Source organism: Paralichthys olivaceus, chromosome 20, assembly GCF_024713975.1.
Source record: "Paralichthys olivaceus isolate ysfri-2021 chromosome 20, ASM2471397v2, whole genome shotgun sequence".
Classification (NCBI taxonomy): domain Eukaryota; kingdom Metazoa; phylum Chordata; class Actinopteri; order Pleuronectiformes; family Paralichthyidae; genus Paralichthys; species Paralichthys olivaceus.
The window spans coordinates 10551567-10575040 of NC_091112.1; the positions used below are offsets into that span (position 1 = coordinate 10551567).

Genomic DNA, 23474 nt, shown 5'->3' on the forward strand with positions numbered 1-23474 from the left:
TATGAAATCTGCAGTAACATAGAAGTTTAAAGCACTTGTATCAGAGGTTCACATGAAGTTAAGAAGAAAACAGTTGAATAGACTGAAAAGATTTTATTAGAGAGAATCAGGATTTAGGTGGAATACAAATGTAAGATATTTCAGCACTTAAACACACACTGTACACTGAACAGCCAATGGACAACAGGTAATCAGGCAGTATAAAATGCAGTAGATTTCTGCTCTTAACAACAGACAAATTCATACTCAAAGAAAATATTTAAAGAAATCTGAAAGCCCTGACGAGATGTCAATGAGTCTTGTGTGTACAGGTTCAGGCAGAGGAGCCTAAATAACGTAAACAACAACTGGTGAGTCCCACTATTGATGGTCACTGGTGACAGGCTCAATATCTTTTACAAAAATGCAACAGAATTAACAACATATTTACAGCATATCAGTGAAAGTTTAGCCAGCAGCTTTAAAATACAGACACACATACTGAGTAAAAATAAAGCAAGTAAAAACATTCAAATACAAATTTTTTTAACATCAAGTAGTATGAATACCAAACACTTTTATGTTACATAAAGGTATAATTGTGACTTTAGAAAAGAAAATCCAAAATGGAGGAGGCCATTGGCATGTAAACCAGCTCATATGCCACACACACCACCACAGAGCAAAGAAATGTTTCCTGTGATGTTTCAGCCATTTGATAAATAATTAAAAAAAATCCTCAGACATTCCACTTAAAGAAAAATCACCTGTTCAGGAGATCATAAGAGGCGTGTGCGAAATTAGACAAAAGAAACTCGCTCCTCTGATCAGCAGAGGATACAATAACCCTGATTTACAGGTGAAATAACCAGCCCCCCCCGTGCTGCCATTTTCTACATTCAGGATTCCACAAGCGCCATTCCACATAGCCCAGCAATAGTTGTGTGTTGGCGGGCAAACTGAGAGCTTTTCCACACAGGCTCTGAAACCAAAGTTACTCTCTTTAGTTCCCCCTCAGTTACAGAACAGGTCCAAGCACTGTTTGTTTTTTTTCAGTATGTAAGAGACACTTAAAGTGAGGACAGAAAATCTTTCAAGCCGCCCTTCTTGCTGCTCTTGTTGTCCTCGCGCATGAGAATCTTGCTGAGACGCTGGACAACCCAGTTTTTAGATTTGGAGGGAGTCTTGGAGGAAGATGAGCCCGACCCTGAAGTGTTGGAGGAGGTGGACGATCTGGGGAGGGAGAGAGTGAGAGTGGAAGGGAGGAAGAAGAGGTGAAGGAGAGGAAGGAATGATTAACATAACGTAACTTGAGATTTTGTTGGTTGGCAGAAAAAACTAAAAGTGTCCTGTCAACAAGTACATGATCTGGTGAGCATGAATACCAGCACGTAGCACCTGGACGGCTCACTACGGCTCTCTAAATGCTGACCGAATAGAAACCTAATCATTCAAACGTCTGTGACACCCACCAAGTTAAGTTGAAGATGGTTATATCTAAAATTTTAGGTCAGGAGATATTAATACCAGCAATCTGAAATAACTCACCTGGGTGTGTGAGCAGGTGTCTTGTCTTTGCTAGGAGTTTTAGGGGTAGTCATGTTGGACTTGCTGGTGGACTGTGGAGTCCGGTGTTTGCCGTGGCTCCCCGGGGTGCCATGGGTCTTTGCGATGGTTGCTATGAAGTCCCTGTTCATTCCTTTGTGTCTGGAAGTCTTATTACAGGTGTGGCAGGTGGCCATCTGGAATAAGTAAAGGAAAATAGAATAATGATTATATAAAACCACTCTGGTACATAATAAGGTTTTCGAGGTGAAAGCAAACAAGGTATTCCAAGTGAGATACTTAAAAATAAAACATATTGCAGTTATATAAAAGGTCCTTAAAACTACCAGCATGAAAATCTAGGAGAAGGGATGAATCTTTCTTCCTTCCAACCTTTATTTTTCCTCAAATCCAGTATTGCTACAGCTGTTGGACTTTCCCTGACAAGCACAGTCACACAGCTGAGGAGGAAGAGTTCACAATGGAGTCCAAGAAGAAAATTCATGACAGGACATGAGTCACTCAACAGCTGAGATTCTTCCCACTGGCCCTGCCAAACATCCCTGAGATTATCTTACCTTTGAATGTTTGCATACATATGAAAATAACTGGATTAGTTAAAGCAGGAGGGGGGTGAAACTTTAACTTTAGCCAATTAGAAGGCAGGGAAGAGCTGTTGCCATGCAGTTCCACCTATTCAGGGTATGGATGCTCTGGGAGCCGTCAGTCAGCTCTTGCAGTTAACCTCTCTGAACCGGGTTGATTAACCTCAATTATTTAGTCACAGCTAAGTTTAAGATTTACAGCACCTCACATGACAAAACTCTAAATTATCTCCTGATACGTATTACACCTCGCATGCAAAGGGGAAAACATGAGTTCCTATATAAAAGCACTTGATGGTGTTATGAGGCAGAACTGCCACTTCATGAGATTCTCATGATTCAGGGACTTCTACCTCCCGCTGTCATGTCCCAATAAAAATGTATAGTATAGCAACTACCTACACTGACTGGGACAAGCCACAAACACACAACCACATGTTCTGTTGTGATCTAAATACAGCACAAAGCCATCTGCATGTTCAGTGTTATCATTACACTGTTGTACATTTAGATGCTTCTATGGAACAGCTGACCAGCTTTCGCACGTGAGACTCCATCATTAGATCAAGTGACAGTAACTATTTGGAAACAGTCCCATCATCCCAGGGATAAGCTGACTCTATACATGAAACAAATCACAGGCACTAAGTTTCTGTCATTGTTTCTTACTCCAGAAGACCCTGTTACACTTTGCTCACAGTAGAAAATGCAGCACAAAGTATAACGTGTTATTAAGAGTTGATAAACTCTTTCTTAACATTCCTCGTGCCTGTAATTTACTCTAACCCATCACAGACACAAGCCATCCAGAGTTGCACAAGCTTAGAGGTGGTCTAAACAGACCACCAGTTCAGAGATCAGCAGGTCTGAACCGAGCTGTTGACAGTCATGAATGCTGATGTGATGGAAAACTCACCGACACGAACGTAGCCATTTCAGATTCTGACAGGTGTCTGCCGGAGAGTGTTGGAGAGTTGGGTTTCGATGATGTGAGGTCCTCTGTCTCTCTATGTGACCGTGTGTTAAGTGTTTACTACAGCAGCCCCACACGTCCAGCTTTATACAGACCCAGCCCAGCAGCTGACCCACCCATCTTTGCATAGGGGTGTGGCTCAGAGCAGGACTGACCAATGCAGCTCATCTGTGGCACAGCCAGCACGCCACCGTTACTCTTCAACATTGACACTTCAATCCAAACACGTGCAAATTGAAATTGCAAACAAAAAACAAAAAAAAAATTGGAACTTCATCTTAACATCCAAACACAGACAGGTGCGGCTAAAGGTTGTGTTAAAAATCCTTGAAGATAAACATTGTTAAATATTTTATTGTTAGTGTATGCAAATATCACATGGTATATTTCAGCTATTTGTACACAAACTTTGCTTGTTCAAATCAATGGGTCCTAAGTCAAAGAGATAAGATAATAGTCAAAACACTGGAAGAAAAGCTGCAGGACAATACTGTGGAAAACATAGTTTTCAGGTTTAAGGCAGGTCTGCAGATTTAAATTTCAAGTTTCTTACAGAGCTGAATGTCTAATACATTAAGTGTTGATATTAATGTTATTGGCTTACTTATTATTGATCATTTAAAAATCCCTAATCATTTCCAAATGAACACAGGAAGGTGATCGACAGTCTCAACAGTAAATCAACTACTCAGTGGAAAAGGTTTGCATTTAATGTTTCTGTTTTCTGTTTGTTTCCTGAGTTATTATGATATGGTATAAAATTATTTCTTTCTAACTGCCAAATAGGCAAGTCTCTATTTCAGCAGATGAAGCTTTACTCAATAGTAAAAGCCTTTGAATCAACTTGAAATAACTGCCACACCTCATGATAATAATTGCTGAATAAAAAGAAGTTGTAATAGATACATTAAGACAGATGTTATCCATAAGGCTATTCAAAGTTATTATTCAGGAACGTTAACATTTTCTTATTGTATTCAGCTTTAAAATGCACTAATATTACAAAGCTGTGGCTCAGGATGTTTTACTTGCACAGTGTTTTGATCATAGGGTTGAGGAATTTCAGAGAAACAGTGGTGGTCGTCTGTAACAAGTAGAATGTCACTCCACCCAAAGATGTGGGTTCATGAGTAAAAGAGGAAAATATCTATCATACTTAAGTATCCTCAAGCCCAAGACTGATTTTCTAATGTTTCTAGAGTGTCCCAGCACTCTCATCACTCTCATCACACTACACAGTCTTCAAGACTACATGGAGAAAACTCAATATGCATTTAGAAAATGTGTGTTTGACTGATTGTAAGCTTTAAGTATTTCATTAACACTTCTTTCTTGCAACTGTCAAAGTAGTAAAATAAAAAAATGCCCACTTCGGAAAATGATTTGCACTGATGCCGAAGATAATATTTATTATTATAATAAAAAAATACGTTAACACATATTTGTAAAAGTGAATAAATGTTAAGTCTACAAATCTATAACATATTTGATGTCTTCTCTGCATGTAACAACATGAACAGTGTAGATTCACTGTAATTTACTAATACAGATGAAATGATGCTCAGACTGCAAACATGATTACAAACCACATTCCTTCTCACATTATATCTATAATCCTCCTCCATGTCATGGGAAATAGTTGTTATGAGCAGTCTTGTTTCATTCCCACTATATTTGCTAAGAGTCTTTCCATTACAACATTCTGTTATTTCCTGCAACAACGAACCAATTTCCTCCTGCAGATCATTAAAGCTTCATTTCATCAAATCCAAACTGGATGATGCTGCCAAAAAACTGTAAATATTTGTTCACAAGTTATAAACCGTGCTATAATTCCAGTTGTTACACTCCTGTAAGTCACCAGGGACATTGAGGTGACAGCGTGGTGTTTGCAGACGTGAACTTATTGACTGTCCAAGGTGAGTCAAGGAAAAAAAACGCGGTGGCACAACAAGAGGTTGGACTGTTAGTGAGGCAGATCACACGCAGACAGACGGGCAGACAGACAGGCTGAAGATTGGTTTACAGATGGAATGACCTCATGCTGATTATCCTCTTGTCCTCTAGTCACCACTATTGGCCCCACTACCATCAGCTGGCCTGCACTACGCTACCGATATGAGAGACTTAAAAAAAAAAGTCACTTTACTTAGCCAAGGTCTGTGTGTGTGTGTGTGTGTGTGTGTGTGTGTGTGTGGACAGACTAATGGACTTGGTCAACAATATAAAACACAAAGTCAACAACATGACACTGTCCTCACCTAAACAACACTTATGGTATAGCTGCTATAGTAACAAGATTCATTATAACCTGAAATGAAATCCCCATCCATCACGTGTACTTGTTTAAATTACCCTAATCCTCAGACATGTTGCGTATGCACTTGGAGGGACACACGTGAGCTGATGCCACAGAGAGATTTCATTTCCTTATCTGGGGCTGTTGACCCTGGCAGCAGACAGACCCACTGGGGCCGGTCGAGCATATGGCAACGGCAATGATTCGAAGCTTCAGGGTCTGAAGAGGATAAGCAACAAGCTTTATGAATATTATGGAAAACTGATTTTAGCAGAAAGTTGAATTTCTGTTTTTAAAATCTGGCCATATGGTCAGAGGAAGAATACAAGAGTTTTGGTTACAATAATAAACTGCAGTAAAAAAAAAGTAATTCTATAGCACTTATCTAAACAAGGTCACCAGGTGCTTCACTATACACTTGGAAATAAAACAACGCAGACCAAAACAAGGACGGAAGACAGATGAAGAAAATGTCAAAACAAACATCTGTTAAAAGCAGTTTAAAGTCAGACATTTCAAGGCTTTCCTACAAAATGTGTTTCAAGCAACAATTTCAAAACAGATGCTGACAAGTATAATCTCCTCTAGCAAGGAGTTCCTGGGCCTCGGGGTCTTGATGGCAAGAGCCTGGTCACCTTTATTCGTCTTTTACATCATTACATGGAAAAATCGAGAAACTCCAAGTTACCACCACTGAGCCGCAGCCGATCAAAATCCATGTCTACTGCAGAGCCATTTGACCCTAATGCAGATTGTGTCCATTCCCACTGCAGACAAATGCCAGATGTTGTTGAATGTTAGTGTTTTTTTTGACCAGTGGAAAAGTGGCTTTAGGAACTACCAGCAGGCAGATTAATAATTACGACTTGGAGCATAGGGAGTTAGCAGCTCGGGCCAGGCTGTGCAGAGCAGTAAAAGTTTTTAAAAGAATCTTAAAATCGATCATAAATTTAACTGGCAGCCAATGGAGGGAGGCAAGAATAGGAGAGATAGGAAACCTGCGTCTGGTGATCGTTAGAATGTGAGCGGCAGCGTTCTGCACTATTGACTAGGATTGACTGGGACATGTAAAGAGTGCATAGTCCAGGCGTAAGAGGACAAATGTGCGAATAAGCTTTTCTGGGTCAAGAAAAGATCACTTGCTGATTTGATTTTGGCTTCATCTTGTACTAGATCATACAAGAAACATAGTGGTTAGTGAATCTAGTTTTGCTTTTAGCTTGGGCATATATTCTAACACTGGCGCAGCCTTGAGCTTTCATCATACTGCCATCCACACAATAACAGAAGCCTGGATTGATGTGCATGTTCAACATGAAACGTGAACCGACGCTGACGGCCACAGTCACTTAACATTGATTCCATATATCACGCATGTTTTGTGTCAGCACCTACAATTCATCCTCATCACAAATCATGAAAACAGACAACCTGTAATCATTGTATGTCTTGTTAGCAGCAGCTTCTTTGAAGACAGAATAAACAGATCTGCACTTTCTCACGGCGTCCGTGCAGCGGTGGAATGAAAAGCAGCTGGGACTCACCCACATGCCGACAAATCACCAGTCACTTTTTAATTTACGAGCTTTGTCATGCATCCGATTTCAGTTTGCGTGAATGTACAGGAATAATGGTATGAGCTTTAATTCATCAAAGTGTTGAGAAACAGTTCCAGGCCTGTCAAATATATATATTTTATGAGAAACCTACATTTCTGAAGCCATGTGACATATTCATAAATATTATAGTGGAGATTTAAAAGGTGCATTTCATGTGAAAAGGTGAAGTGCCATCTAAACGCAGACACAGCAACACAGGCGGACCCACATAAATCAATTCTGCAGATGGACCCTTACGTCTATTAATAACCCCTGTGCCATAAATACCTCTCTTCCTGCCTTTCCTCTCTCTGCTTCCAGAGGTTAGCTTGGGCTGATTAGTTTGACCTTGGCAGTACGATACCACCCAGGAGGAGGAAGATGAGAAGAAGTATGCGGTAAAATAAGGCATTTGTGAGGGAAGATGAATAGAAGCCTGACTAAAGTTTGCGTGTCCATGCATGAGCATCTGTACGCAAGTGTGAAAGTCATTTTAGAACACATCAATATAACACAATAAAGCTGAAAGCAGAAGAGCAGTTGGCGGATCAATACGAGGCAAGCGGTGTAAACTTTCCTCTAACCACGGCCTTGCACTGTGATGACGCTGGCAGCCACTTAGTCACCGAGTCCGAAGGCAGGCTGCCCAGTAAATACACACAGACACCTGATCTGAATGCAGAGCCACTACACACTGCCATTTTAAAAAGAAGTCATATCTGTTTCTCCCTCTCTCTCTGCCTTTACTGGTGCTGGTGAAAAGGTCACATTTTATCCTGCATCACACCAGCAACTTTACCTCAAAACAAATAAAAGCACAGGCTGAATGTCAAGATTTTAACTGATGATTTATCCCATAGCCCTCAACAAGCAGGTTTTACCAAGTTAACCTGATTAGATCGAAGAGTAATTTTACTTGTGATGCTTTGGATTGTTATCATGTGATGTATATCTGAGCTCTGTGAGGTCCCAACATAAAAAAAAGCAATAAAGTTCTTTCGGATATAACATTAAAAGTGTCCTCAGATGGACTGGAAGAACAAACGCTGCTTGAAATCATCCAGATATCATCAGCAGAAGTAAACTGTGATGGTTGGGATTTAAATTTAGAAAGTGAGCTCTGCTTAATGGCCTGGGGTATTTTTCATTTATGACATTTCAAAAGTAAAAAAAAAGTAATTTGTTGTAAGCAGAGAGCCATTGATGTTGTTACCTGATGTAACACACACACACACACACACACACACACACACTGAACATACAGTTGCAAAATAACTTTGACAGTGTTGCTTCTGGTCGAGCTCAGGAAGCAGTTTGCGGTTTACATGTAAACGTAACAATGGCTTAAATTCAGATTTGGATTCCTCTCTGGTAAGTAACTGCACATGTGTGGCTTTATAACAGATTTGTGATGATTGACAATAATGTGCACATGTGCTGACAGAATCAGTTGAGGTACAGCATGCTGTAAATACTGGTGAGTGAGGACCCGAAAACAAACTCTGGCACTCGTGCCAGTTTACAATTAATTCTACAGTAGGGTTTGCCATGCGCGAGAATGGACATTTAATAGAGCTGAGGAAACTAAATGAAGCGAGGCACAGATGCTAATTGAGAGATGACATGCTGTTATGGTGTGGCATCAGGTTCTCTTTACGGGGTTTATCCTGCTCGTGAGCTGGGCTACAACCATGACAGCGTGGAGCTGAAACGGCATCTGATCCAAGGGTCACATGTGTCTGAAAACAAATCTGCATGCATTCTGAATGGGTCTTTTCCACGTCAACATTCTTCTATGTGTTGCCTCGTCAAGTTTCTCAGAGGATATCGATGTGTTAATGTGGATGTTAACATTCTTAAAATACAGTGCACACTTCTCTAAATCCCCTCAGACATGAGTGACTGTTCACTCTTCCCGGTGACTCTCCTGTTTAGAAGAAAAGAAAGCCCAGTGCTGTTGATCCACATTCCATCCTAGCCTTTTCACTACCCCGACACATCCCACTCTTGTCATCCTGTCACTCGCTGCCCCCCCTTGAGGTGTCAAACCCCCTTCTGGAGCAGTTCCTGTATCCTGAGAGCAAACAGGCGAAGCACTACCCAGACATTGCTGTCTCCTCTTTCCTGTCATCTCCTCAGGAGAAATGTTCTCCAGCTGCATTAGTCCAGTAAAGATAAATATGACAGAGAGATGTGGTGAAGAGAAGGCCAGAATGGAAGGAGGAGAAAGATGAAGATAAAACGAGGGGGGCGGTCACGTACACGAGTTGAAGTAAAAAGGACGTGGATTGGAGCGCACAAGGAAAAACAAGTGGGGAATGAGAGGCGGTCAGTGAGGTCAAGAAGAAATGGTGACATAAATTACGGAGACGCTGAACTATCGTCAGAAAATAATGGTCCTTCTGGGAAAATAAGCTATTTTTTCCAACCAATCACTTTGTTTTTCATGTCTTGCTCATTTTTTATTCTGAAAAACAAGTGGATTTTTCAGAAAATGTCAACGTGACGAGCAGATTCAGTGAACAAACATATTCATGTGTCCACTTGTGAACTATCAAGTCAAGATTTTCCATTTACCTGCGTACTGTTGAATATTCAACATAAAGTCACCCCCACAACAACATGAATAAATGTAGAGCTAGAACTATACTTTCTTCTTGTTCAAAACAAGTGTGCTGGGAAATATAAATCTATTCCTGAGGAGAGAGAAGGGAAGAATGGAGGAGGTGGAGAGTGCACCATCCTTAGCTCCATTTAGGGTCTCTCCCTCTCTTGTGTGGGCTACAATCCAACTTATTTCCATAACCACTGCTAGATAACCTGAAACATACCTGATTTATAGTACCTCGAAGTTATAAGTTCCCAGAGCTGAGGACAGCATATCATGCACAAGTATCCGTCCTGAGGGCAGCGCATACATACATCGTAAACAGAGAGCAATTTGGTGTGAAATGAGGGGGATTTACACCCGGGAGTATAAATATGTGTGTGAGTATGAATATGCTTCTGTCGTTTGTTTTTATGCGTTTATTTTACTTGTGACAGGCACATATTTCTAGTTATATGCACAAATCTACTGTAGATACAGTAGGTTACAAAGGATCAGCATAGGAGAAGAATTATAGTGGTATGCGGTACACGTGTACAGTCCGGGTTGGAATCGCAGGATACGATAGGCGATACATGGCACACGCTAAAGATAATTTCAGGAAACAGTGATCAATCAATCAATATATTGCAAGACAATCATATAATATATCAAAATATGTGTTAAACTGAAGAAGAAAACAAAATGACCCTAAAGAAGTCAAGTGCACGTTTAGTGTATTTATTCACTGCGATTCACTAAATATCAATATTTTGCACGATATTTGTATCTCACAAGTCAGGACAATGATATATTGTCGTATCAATATTTTGTCCCAGTCCTAATGTAATGTAAGTAATCATATGTACTATGCAAATAGTTTTAAATACAAAATGTTTCCCTCACAAAAGCTCAAATGACTTAATGAACTTGGGCTCGATCAACTACTCAAAATTAATCCAGATTGCGAAAAGAAATCCTAAAAACAGCTAAATCTTCAAAGTGAAACCCAGAACTGACAGAACACAAGCAAACATGGACCTCTGCATCTCATCTTAGAGAAACATCTGTTTCATGCTGTACACACTGGACTTGAATGTGACAGTAAATATTTACGGCTGTGGGTTTTTTTTTTTTTTTCTCTGATAACCCCTTCGCTTGTTCCTGTGTTTGTCACGTGACTGACAATCATAACACTCAGCTAGAACACAATAAAACTGGACACTGATAAACCGGTGACATAAAACAAAAGCTTCACCGTCTCGATGACATAATGTTTGTATACAGCATCATCTTCTGAAAGTTAGAACTAGCACAATGATACAAAAAGAAATCTGAATCTTCTGTTATCCAGACAACGACCTCACACTTTCCTCTTTAAAGAGACGAGTGGATGCTAATCTCTTCATTCCTGCGTTGCTGTGCTCTGTTCATCAGCATGAAGTCGGGCAGGCAGAGGAAGTGAAGCGATTGACATTCCTCCTCTTATCTCTCCGCTCCACCGCTCTGCGTTTGGGGGTATCGCCCTTATGCCGAGCACAGGAGTGTGCCGTCTCGCATACGTGGCCCCTTAAACCCCCAGTATATGACAGACGAGTGGCTGTGAAAACAGAGGGTAAAAATACCTCGGTGGACACGCTCAGGGTTGTCTTGGTTTACTAAGAATTCACGTGACGAACAAGCATCGACATTCCTCATCAGGACCAAAACACTGCTGACAAATGAGTAAATGCAGAGGTGCAGAGTCACAGCTGAGAGGGAGAGAAGAGAGGGCGAGGGAGAGGGGCTTATCTATCACAACAAAGTTACTGTGTGTGACTCAGTGTGATGCAGCTGAGAGTTACAGAGGAAAGCCATGCACAAGTGTATGTTTATGATTTCAGAGGGAGGATTGAGTTGCTGCAGCTATTCACAAATCCATCATCAACTCGCTGTAAAATTCCTCTTGAGTTCTGAGAAGTTACTGGTTATTTTCCAACAAGTGATTTATCACTCTGGCTGCACCATTTCAACTTAATGTGTTGGTTAAGACTTTGGTACTGCGTATGTCTGTAGCTTTTCATCATCTCAGCCACTGTCTAATAAAAAAAGTGCTGTAACATCGCCTGCTTTAACATAATAACCAAAAATAACTCTCTGGAGTTAAAGCTACGTCATCATTGGTTGATGTCTCTGACCTTTGACCTCCTTTAGGTCTATTAGATAGCAACTGATTGAGATTTTTAAGACCACCAACTGGATGGTTTCCTTCTAAAGGTCTCTGCACCATGACACCACACATGACTTATTGCATGTCATTATCAAAAAGGTCAGACATCTGCTGTGAGCAGACGTCCTGATTAAATCATGTTCCAGAAAATCCATGTTGATGCTCATGTAGGTTCAAATTTAGTTTTGAATCCAGAACGATGATCAGGGGCTGTGTGAGTAAAGATTTCTTATATGGTTGACTATATCATCAATTGTACCTGAATTGAGTTTCAGCAATGCTTTAAATATTTGCCAGGCTGAGAAAGAATTGTCATGGTTTTCATAATTCTAAGGGGTTTAAACAAAGAAAACCAGCCTGGACATGACGTAATCAACGTCCACACTGTCTTCTGTGTTGTTCATTCAGTATTCTGTGAAATGTTCAAATGGCCCACTATGATTTCACTATGATTCTCTCAAAGCACTTTCTCCAGATGGCTTCTCTCTATCAGACCTCAGATCTGACCTTCACCACAATCCACAGAATGTGAACAGCAAAGGGCACACAGAACAGCTGCATACAAAAATGATGATACAAGACTTTTCTCTTGCAGTTCATCACTTGACCTCTCCTGTTCCCCTTTCTTATCTGTCTTTTTATTCCTTTTATTTAGTTTCAAGTGTCTGTGAGCTTAACGTCTCTCACTACCTTTTTATTCCTGCCTCCTCTCCCTCAGAGGCCACTGATACATAGCAGAGTGGGCACAGAGCGCCCTGCACAGCGATTACCTGCATACTAAACAAACTCTAACAGATTTTAATGAGGCAGCAGCATTTTGACTGGAGTTGCTCTTCATTTGGCTGATGTCAGATCACCAGGGGGGCTCTTCAGTGGTTCTCTCTTACCACTGCTCTTTTAGGAGAGAGACAGCACAACAAGCTCCAATGCCACAATGTCTGTCGTCAGTTTCCTCGTCTCAATGGGTTTATCAGTGGGTGGGTGCAGGCCAAAAACTTTCCATTTGTCCCCCACTGCTGCTTTCCATTAACAGGACAGACAAAAATAACCACTGCAATGATTTTAAGGCGGCTATGGGAGGGAATGGGCCAGAGTGGGTGACAGCAAAGCACTATCTGGCAACAGAAGTTCTCTTACACTTAATCTTAATGTGACCACTGTAAAGGCTGCAATGATGAGTAGAGCTCTGTAATGAAACATGGAGACCGTTACTGCGGAATACAAATTTCTTTAGCCATCTTAAACAATGGCCAGAAGCAATAAATTAAGAGACAAAAGGTGCTTAAGTTACAATAAATAATAACGTGATACAAATTTTGCCAGACTTTGCAGCAAGGCCGATGATTGCTTATGCAAGGGCTTTGATTCCAGATATACCCCATCAACAGCACAATTACCAGCAAAATATGTTACGTGAATATGTAATAATCGGAACGTAATAAACACAAATTGCTAAAAGGAAATTACAAACTGTAACTTTAAAGTCCTGCAGATATTATTTCTAAATACCAAATATAAGCTTCTTACCCAAAACTACAACTCAGGTCAGGTTGTAAAAACCACTGCACCATCCTTCCATCCATACTTCTACTTAGGTCAACACCACTACAGCAGAGGACAATGGATCAGGCACATAACCCAGGAGTTTTGACAATATGCTGCAGGAAACCATAATGCATAACTGGGTCTTTGGAGTTGTATTGTTTTGTTCTCTCACCAGAACTGAGGAGGACTTTTGGAAGCGGCGCAGCAGATTTTTCTGTGCCAGGCTGAGATGTTTCCCCTTGGCATGTCTGCGCAGGATGCTCCACACCCGTGCTGATGGACGCTGCTTCGGCCGCAGCCGGATCCTGTGATTGTTGGGCTGCAGCCACTGATAACAGTACGAACACACCGAGGTGCTCTGCGACGGGCAGGTGGATTTCTTCTTCACTGATACGACGAGGAGGAAGAGATGTGTTACAAAACCAACAAACAAACTAATTTCGATACAGTCAGGCATATTTATTTAAGATAAGATAAAACAGAACTTTATTTCCTGAAGGAAATCTGTGCCAGATCCTGCTCCAAACTTACAATAACAAATAAAACAATAAAGTATGAAGTTAATTATATAAATATCAAGTGTAAGAGGAGTCAATGGAAGACCAGAACCTAAATGGATAACAACACTAGTGAAAGAATAAACTAAAATTGAAAACATAGTGTTGATATTGACAAATGAGTAGTAACATTGCAAATGTTATTAATATAATGCAAACAGATGTTGAAAGATAATATTGTAGGTGGTGTTGGTATTATTGTTTTCAGTGTGTTAGGTTTCAGCTGTATTATTTTCAGCAAAAAGGTGTTGGACATGTATGTGGCAAAAGCAAAGATTCAAAGAGATATGTGTTTGAAACTTCTAGTAAGAAGATCAATGTTCAGATTTTAGCAGCTGCATTGAGAGTCTGTGCTGAAACATCAATATAACATCTTATATTTCTACAGCCACAGAAATACAGTCCACATTGGAATAAATCTGTCATTCCCAAACAACATTCTGGATATCCACTCAACATCCAGGCATCATAAATCAAATTATCATGCTCCTCTCTTACAGATCAGTTATCGTTTTATTTGGAGAAAAGCCTGAAGAGTCTTACTAAATGGAACCACTACCTATTGATGTGGTTTTGGCTGGCGTGTGTTTTTATTATTGTGTGTTTTATCCCACCAGGCACTCAGTCACAGACAATTGGCTGACTCAGTATCTTTGGCTGTGGGTTTAGTGAGTTTGGATCAACCTTGACAAGGTCCTTCTTAACACTTCTCTATGTAGATCATCACTGAGGAAAACAAAAACTGAAGTGTTTTGACTTACCCTTCTTATTGGCATTTACAGACCCCTGCCTGGGGAAGAGGAGAGGGGACAAGATCAGACACTTGAGAGTTAGAGTGAAATTTGTAACAGGATGATTATAAAAATAAGATTTTAATATGAAACTACCTGACTGGCAAAAATAATGTTCATGGATTAGGTAATGTGTTAATGTTTTATTCAAGTTATGCAGTAAATGGCAATGAATAACCATGATCCATTACAAGTGTCAAATACAAACAGTGGAAGGAAAATTATTCAACTGGCTAACTGGTAAACAGAATGCTATTCCTAACTCCCAGAAGTTAAAGCAAAGACTTGCACAGCCACTGTTAAAGTAAAAAAGAAGATGGGGATTTATCTGGGTCTGAACATTGTTGGAAACATTTTGGATAATGTAAGTACACAAGTCAACAAAATATATAACATGGTCTCATTGTTTTTAAAAATTTTGATGAAGAATTGTTACATTTTGAGTTAATCTTTGCTTTAATAGATAAAGTTTTGGTTGTTGTGCTCTAAAATCTTAAGTAAACTGCTAAGGAAAGAATACATAACGGAAACACCAATTCCCTTAAACAAGAAACTGGAATGGACAACCCATCCCATTATGTGTAGTGGAAAACCAAATAGGTCCAAACAATATAGGAAAAATCCTCTGCCTCTACCCCCTCCTGCTGCAGGGCTGCCGCTGCCACTGCTAAAATTAGCCGCGGGATTAAATCGATGAGGGGAAATGTGTTGTCCGGCGGCAGCACGTGTGACAAAGTCAGAATGGGGCTGGATGTTTGTGGAGGAAAGAGGTGGGAGGTAATCTGGAGTCGACCTGCTGGCTGCCGCCGCCGCAGCAGCGGTTGTTGTCACTTTTCCACTTGCACTCTCAGCCACCCCACATGTGATTTAATAATCAGTGACTGGATTAAACTGTCAGATTATATAGAAGCCCTGTCAAAATGCTGGCTATGAGGAGAAGCCTGTGCGAGGTCGTGACTGAGCAGGACTGATAATGACTCATGGATGTTGAGCAAATCCCCATTTTTCTTTGTTATGCTGAGACATGTTCAACATTCTAACTTGGGGGAAAATTGTGAGTAGAAAGTTTTGAATACATTTCCATCACTTGAAACCGCTGACAGAAACATTTCCACAACATGAAACACATTTTTTATTTCTTTGCAATACTAGAAAAAACAAAATCCACCAAAACTATAAACAGACCACTGATGGCTCGAGTGAGGAGAAGTAGAATTCTTGAGGGGTGTGATCACTGCTTCCTTGATGAGCTCGCTCTCAGAAACCGTACACCACAAAGACCTCTTCCACCGCACTAATCTTATTAACATACTTGACATGCATCTCCTTTAAAGTGCACACTTAGTTGTGGTGATGAACTCTTTGGGCTCTACACACATGGACCGCTGACATCAGAGGGGTGCAATTCCAAAAACTCCAGAAGATGCAGAAAGGGGTGGGGGATTGGGTGGGCATTATGATATTATGTGTTGGCTACAGTGTGATAATGTGATTAGAGTCAGAAGTGCTGGCTGAGGCAAAGTGAACAAAATTAAACGCATTATGGACGTTTTATTGCCTCCATTGGGGAAAAGAGCGCAGCTGCCGGCAAATCCTGAAGAGCCTTCACTGTGACTAATGGACATGTAGACACAGCGGCCTGGCACAGGTTGTGCTGTGGCGACTGTCAATCAGTGAACACTCTAGAGACCGTATCAGTGGGGGGGCGTCCCATTCATCAATCGAATGGGACAGAGAAAGAGGCCAGCAGGTGCCTCCCAGTCTGGGGCACACTTGTACGGGCGGAGACGGCGGCGGACTCTTGCTGAGAGAGCGACAAGAGGACAGATACCGAATGAGGGGAGATGAGGAGAAGAGCCCGACCAATGTGGATTTTGGAGGGCTGATTAGGATACCGCTATTAGGGAGTAAAACATTTCCGATAGCATTAAATCTGCCAATATTTAAAGAAATTGGCAATTATTCCTAAGATGTCGTTATTGAATCAGTATGACCAAGACTTTTAATTCAGGCTTGATATTTTTCAGTTTAACAATAAACTTGAAATAACTATAAATAAAAAGAAAGCACAACAGCAAACAAATGTATAGAGCGTGAATAAATAAAATTGATATACATTTTCAAATGTATTCATAAATGCACATCTTTTCTGCATTGTTTATTCTGTGAAACAAAAGCTTTCTACATATTTCGGCAAATAAAATGTTGATACCGATGTCTGTGAAAATCTCATTCCCTGGGAAAATGATCAAAATGTTGAAAAATGGCCATTTTAAATATTAAAGATATTCAACAAAGATATTAAATCTTTGTATGCTAGCCTTTTATAAGTAACTTTAAAATGTGACCTTTATCTCTGGGAAATGATTTGGTTAGAAATAATCAAACTAAAAAAGGGGAATATTTTAATAGTCACTTTAACAACATTTTTATAAAAATCTTCCTAACGTAGTTTTTAAATAATCTAAAATCATTGTCAAATAATGGATTCTCATTGGCCCTGAATAAAGAGCTGAACAAAAGCACTGCAGGATAAAAGTCATCCTGACACTGCACATTTTGGTTATCAGCACACTCAGTCAGGCTCCAGTTACTGGACATGCAACTATGATTATGAACTTACTGGCAACGTGAGCCACAATAATTAAAAAGCGATGTCATCTTACAAACAAGAACACATAACACACACATTGACACCCCCCCCCAAAAAAAACCCACCCACATACAAGCCCATCCAAATAGACAGCTAACACTGAAATAATATAACAATGAAAATAAACAAAGTGTATTGTCAATAAAAATGTTTTAAAAAAATCAATGCATTTGCATTGGTGACGGGAACATACACACAGACCGAGTCATCAGTTGCCCGACAGTGGGTGAGCACAGTAACACGATCCCAAACAAATATGTGAAGCACAGTGTATGAGTATATGACACGCACCCACGAAACAAACACTCAGTGACGCATGGGCCAACGCCATAACTGGAGAAAGCGACGACACAGGAAACCGTCAGAAGAACACAGAGTGCACTGTGGTTCAACAGGACAAAAGAAACATCAACACATACTGACCACGTGTGTCAGCAGTGGTTTGGTTGGATGCTCACTAACATTTCAATTTCCCCTCGGTTAACTCTGGGACTGTGTATTCAAGACCTCCATCTAAAAACATTAATTCTTCAAGGTAATTTCCTCCCGAGCAGGACTTGCCCTAAGTATTATCACTTTGGTTTCATTAGCTTGTCACACTGAGTGTTAATCTTGGATGTGGCCGCTGATTGTGTTCTCTCTGCCAGGCCCTTTGGCACGAAACCAGGCAGGTCTTACAGCCCAAACATTTAAATTTGTGTGTTACTCGGTGGACAGATGGTGACAGTTAAATATAGTGGAAATGCTCGCAGCTCAGTGCAGCCAAATCTGGGGAACAGATCAATGTGTTAAAGGAGCGTTGGTGTCACACACATCTGTAAAATGACCCTGAGTCGGTGTTTCACTACTAAAACCTGTGTTTTTGTTTCCATTCATGGGTCTGCCTGCAAATTTCCTGGCTCAGGTGTAAGAGAAAACCAGCGGGAGGATACGGGGACATGGCAGGAGCCCAACGCAAACATGGGCCACGAGAGTCTGTGCACACACAAACACACACAGCACCTGTTAGATGCATTAATATCCATAAAATCTGAGGACCCACTGTACCTGTAAATGTGCACAGTCCACGTGCACACACATAAATATTTTCCCTTTCTTTCTTTCTTTCTTTCTTTCTCTCTAAGACTGCAAAAAATGATGTATATTAGAAACTTGCATCAATCACTATTGTATTATTCTAATAAGAATGAAAACACAAGAGGCTAATTGGATGAAGAGAGTTGGTATATGATGGGAAATACTTGGTGCTCTGGGTCCTATTAACAACCACAAAAAAGGATACAGAAAAGTGGAAAGAAGATTACACACTATCCGTTCCTCTTTACATGCACCAGTTTGTTTTCTTCATACGGCTCTCATTTCTTATTTGTTAAGAGGTCACTGTGACCTCACCGGTGAAATATGCTCACTCCGCAGCAACGCAAAACTGAATGAAAATCAAGTTGAAGTGAATTCATCATGTGGCAGCAGCTTTTTCAGATGCCACACAGACTCTCCCACTACACCAACACATGACTGGCTAATTTCCATGTGCAACAGGCCATTCATGCAACAGAAATAGCAGCACACTACACTGCAGTGGGACAACACAAACATTCAGGCTGCACAATGAGACACAATTCAAACAAACGACAAGGAGAAACGTTTGCAACAGTTCTATCATCTAGAGCCGGGCATTTGGGATAGAAAAATTTGCAATGACTCATAAGATGTCATCATCATTTTACAGTATAAATGTGTTTAATTAATTTACACCGACATGTGTGTGAAACGGATTTACACAGTCAGTGAAAACATGAGCGTGAAACATAAGTAAACCGTATTCCGTTTTGAAATGCACTTAAATATGGTAAAATGAGCAACACTGTAAATGACTGCAGCCAATTTCCAGTGGTTCAGTTTTCAAATAGCAATCACAGCAGAGACCTATCTGTCACGTCTACGAATTATTGTGATATCTGTGCATTTCTACTTATAATTTTATGAATACCAGTTTTATATTCATATTTTCTATCTTTGCATATAATATTTTGCCCTATAAAAGCTAAGTCATTCAAGCAAGACCACAGTAAATAAAAGGGAAACTAAAGAGATATAAAGTAAAATCTTTATTCACTGTGTTATTTCTCTAAAAAATGTTATGGTTTTGACCTTTTAATGTTAATGGCCTAAAAAGGAACTGAATTGAAGCTCATTCATTTTTTCCCATGGATTTTGTGAAGCACTTTGTAGCCTTGTTTAGATAAGTGCTATACATATAAAGGTAATATTAAGATTATCCATGAAATGAACTGTAAGTTACACAGTAAAAACATGAGTAAGAATTATATAACCTCATAAACAAAATAAATAAACGCGTGCCATTTCCCGGACAGGAAGTCACCTGTTAACTCTGGTCGAGCGCTTCCCCCTAGCGTCTACATGCCACTACTACAACAATACAGGAGAGAGCGTAAGGACTCAGATGCGCTGGTGAGATTCATGAAGGATATTTAAGAAAGTTTCTTACAGGTAGAACCGTGACAGCTCCGGACACGTGTCCTTATACAGCAGAGACGCGTGCAGCAGGAAGTTGGCGGATGTTTCGCTGTGGACAGTTTTCATTTTCAATCTGTTTCCTGCTGCGACGAAGGAAACCCCGCAGTTAAAATGTCTTCCTCCACAGAAAGTTGTAAACGAAACCTAAAGAATCTCCCGCACACGACGTCAGAGCTGGAGGAGCCAGGAAGAGTGTGAACTTAGGTCTAGATTCATACAAACGTGGTGAGTATGCATGTTGGGCTGCGACACCACAGAAATCCACGTTGAGTCGCGAGTTTGTGACGTTTCCTGCGATGCATTGTGGGAAGCTGAGTCAAATCTACAGAAATGCGTTGGTTGGGCAGCACCTGTTTTATTGTCCCTCCTCAGCTGTTAGTGCCAAAAACAATATAAAAACCAAACTAGAGTAAAAATGTAATTGAACTGAAATAAATGAAATGAAATAAACGAATTATGTGTATGCACAATACTAAATACATCTGATTTCAAATGAACTTTTAAGAGCCTTCTTTATTAATCAGTTGTCAGGGATTACACAGGAGACAAAAGTGTCATAACACTTAAATAATCACACACTTTATCACTAAACATTTGTGAGACATCCAACAACAACAATTAACTATAGAGCAATAATTCAGTTCAGCTCATATAAATGCCCAGATAGTTATTGTTTAATGTCGTCATTCCTTAGATCTTATTGGATATTTGGAATTACCAATGAAAGACGCCAGTGGGGCCGATTGACATCATTATTGCTTTTTGCGCACTGACACACCAGGTCTCCTGAGCTCCAGATAGCATGACATCCGAGAAAGAGTCGATGGTCTGAGTCTTTAAAACTCCCGCTTGATCCTGTGAAATGATTGCATCGGGTCTGGATGGGGATTGAGCAGGGAGAGCGTGAGCCACAATGTGAAATTGGATCTTTAGAAGACGCAGCAGCAGCAGCAGTGAGGACGATCCATTTACTGAGTGCGCACCGACGGGTGAGCCTCAGCCTGTATCCTCTGGTGTGCGGATATGAAAAGCGGTAACACATTCAGTCACGAGTCTGGTGGGAGAGAGACGTGAAATGATGAGAGAAAGAAGTTACAGAGAGATTTGTTCGACAGAAGAGGGGATTTCACTCAGCATCAGCAGCGACGCAGCTCCTGCTCTGCTCCCATCGTCGGACCGGTGCGTTTTACGCGCAGCTTTTATCCGGAATCTTCATCCTTTCTGACAGTAGGTTTTAACGCCTTTCGTTTTATAACATATCCTACAATTTTAGCCGAATGCAGACAATTTAATCATATCATAGCCTATTGTGATTAATAATGATCCCATGTGTGGCTAAGTTAAAAAGAGAAATATGCTCTAATGTGGTCCTTTGTTTGGATAACTGGTAATTTCCATCATGCAGGCTAATTTTCCTTTTGGAACTTTGACATATAAAGTAAAAATACTACCAAAGAGATAAGAATCACACGAATACAACACAAACAGAACACTATACACTCTGTTGAGTTTATTATTTAATGCTGATTAATAGCCTATAATTTATGATTTTGGGGCAAACAGTTTGCTGCGCAAAAGTGTGAGGTCTTCTTCTGTTGTGTACAGATTCTGTCTGTGATGCGTGTGTGTGCGTTTATGGAGGGGATGGTGGGAGGGGGGTGCCACCAGACACTGAGGAGATGTTAAATCACTGGGCCGGTACAGGGCGCACAGACACTGATGGAGTGAGCCTAAGCGTGAGGGATTGCTCCGCACTTTGTCCGCGAGTAAATCTTCACTTTATCAGCCGCTGTCAGGCTTTCCAACGCAAGATTGAAATAGCTGAGCGGTGCAGCGTGAGCGTAGTCTGCGTATAAACGGATTTTCCTTCACTACCAGGACCAAATTGACTCGCGTCTCCAAGAAAGAGCCAAAGAGACTGACATGCAGGCAGGGAGGCAGGAAGGATGATATGGTGCCACCACATCCTCACCCTGTCTTTAAAGAGAAGGACCAGAAAGGTAGGATGCTTCCTCTTCACTGAATCTGTGGTCTGACTTAATAAAGACTAATAAATGAATATTATAACTGCGCATGATGGGGCAGAAATGCAGCCTCAATGAGCAAAGACTTATAAAAGACTTCTCCACTGATCTGCACAGTTATAAATGAACGTCATTTTCTTGCAGGGCGCAGGAAAGCAGGGGGCTGTATGGAGATCAATCATGTAACCAGGCAGTATTGGATTGTTAGTAAATCTTTGAAGTGTGCCTGGAAGTGAGAAGACATTCATTTCCATACAGTAACATTAGCCTGCCTTGCACCATTTGTCAGTTTTACCAGAGGGAAATAAAAACTGTCTCATGAGCTCGGCTGACTCATATGCTGGAACCTGCAGCCCTGACAGTGTTAATGCACATCTCACTGGGCCACACAGGACCACATGTGTCTCCTGCACTGTGCTTTGGATGAGACAGGTCTGGTCCTTGCAAGACTCTTCCGTTATCTTTGGAGGAACTTGCAGGGGAACAGAGACATCCCAGAATCCTAGAGTGTCCTGTCAGCATCTGCAGGGAAAAGCCAATCCCAGCAGCAGCAGCGGCAGCAGCATCCATCGAGCCAGCGATCATTTCTGAAACGCAACACCAACTCCAATGGTGCTGAGAAAGCTCAGGAGAAAAGGCACAATGTGCTTGTGTTGCTGAATGTGTCTTTACAGTCAGACTGTGTGTGTATGTGTATGTGTGTGTCTGTGTGTGCGCATCTTTGTGATGACTTCCCACAGTCATGGAGCTGTAAAAACTCAAAGGGCTAACACTTCAATCAGTATTCTCCTGTGCAGTGATGTTAACTGCAGATTTGCATTTGTGTGCAGCTGTTATCTGAGGTTATTCTCCTGCAGAACACCCTGACTTTACACATCTCCAGCAGGAACATTGCTGAGTCCAGTCTATACTCAGTAATGAGTGTAATTATCCTCTTGGATAAATAATTAATAGATTATAATATAAGGTTGCTCTGTGATTCAGGTTTTATGCTGTGTGCTGATAACTGCATGCCTTTGTTTTAGTCTTTTGGGCATGAACATCTTGTTAATCCTGAGTTTTCTTCCTACTTTTCAGCAGCAGGAACCTCAGTCTCTCACAGTGGCATAACGCCCACTTTTCCCAGACATGTGTTTCTTAATAGTTATTTCTCAGGAAGCGTTTTTCTTTTTGATGCATCATTTATTATTCTCTTCGAGCACATTTATCACAGCCATTCTTCAAATTACAGCATTGGACGAATAGTCTGATGCAGTAAAGTGTAAAAACAGACGACCAAGGTCACAGCATCACTTATGCTCAAAAACAATTTTGTGTGTGTGCTGGTTGGGTATTGTCTTCCCCTCCCCGGGAACCATCACACACTCCCAGAGACAATACTTCAAGGACAACAGCACTCACCTTCCACTTCATTAAAATCAGTCGTCTGACGAGCCTTGTTTATTTCACAAAGCCACTTGCTGAGGAAAATAGAATTTTTGTGTTCAACATTTGAAGTGATTACACCCTCCATGGAGATTAATTGTGAAGAGAGCTGAGTCACTCAACTGTTACTGGAAGCTGCACATGCA

General features: G+C 40.8%; 1 protein-coding gene across 1 annotated transcript; it reads right to left on the bottom strand.

The window, feature by feature from the left end:
* Positions 1-78: 78 nt before the first annotated feature.
* On the bottom strand, positions 79-20174 carry c20h18orf21 (chromosome 20 C18orf21 homolog). Its single transcript, XM_020090368.2, has 5 exons — positions 19851-20174; positions 14659-14687; positions 13513-13727; positions 1528-1721; positions 79-1212 (listed from the first exon to the last, which is right to left on the bottom strand). Exons 1-5 carry the CDS (start codon positions 19943-19945, stop codon positions 1050-1052), a joined length of 696 nt encoding a protein of 231 aa, XP_019945927.1. The 5' UTR covers positions 19946-20174; the 3' UTR covers positions 79-1049.
* Positions 20175-23474: the final 3300 nt, after the last annotated feature.

Excerpts from the sequence above, each read along its gene's own strand:
- c20h18orf21 (XM_020090368.2), bottom strand. The coding sequence starts at position 19,945 with ATGAAAACTGTCCACAGCGAAACATCCGCCAACTTCCTGCTGCACGCG. Across the intron at positions 14,688-19,850 it reads GAGCTGTCACGGTTCTACCT|GCAGGGGTCTGTAAATGCCA; the intron begins GTAAGAAACTTT and ends CCTCTTCCCCAG. Across the intron at positions 13,728-14,658 it reads TGTAAATGCCAATAAGAAGG|TGAAGAAGAAATCCACCTGC; the intron begins GTAAGTCAAAAC and ends TCGTCGTATCAG.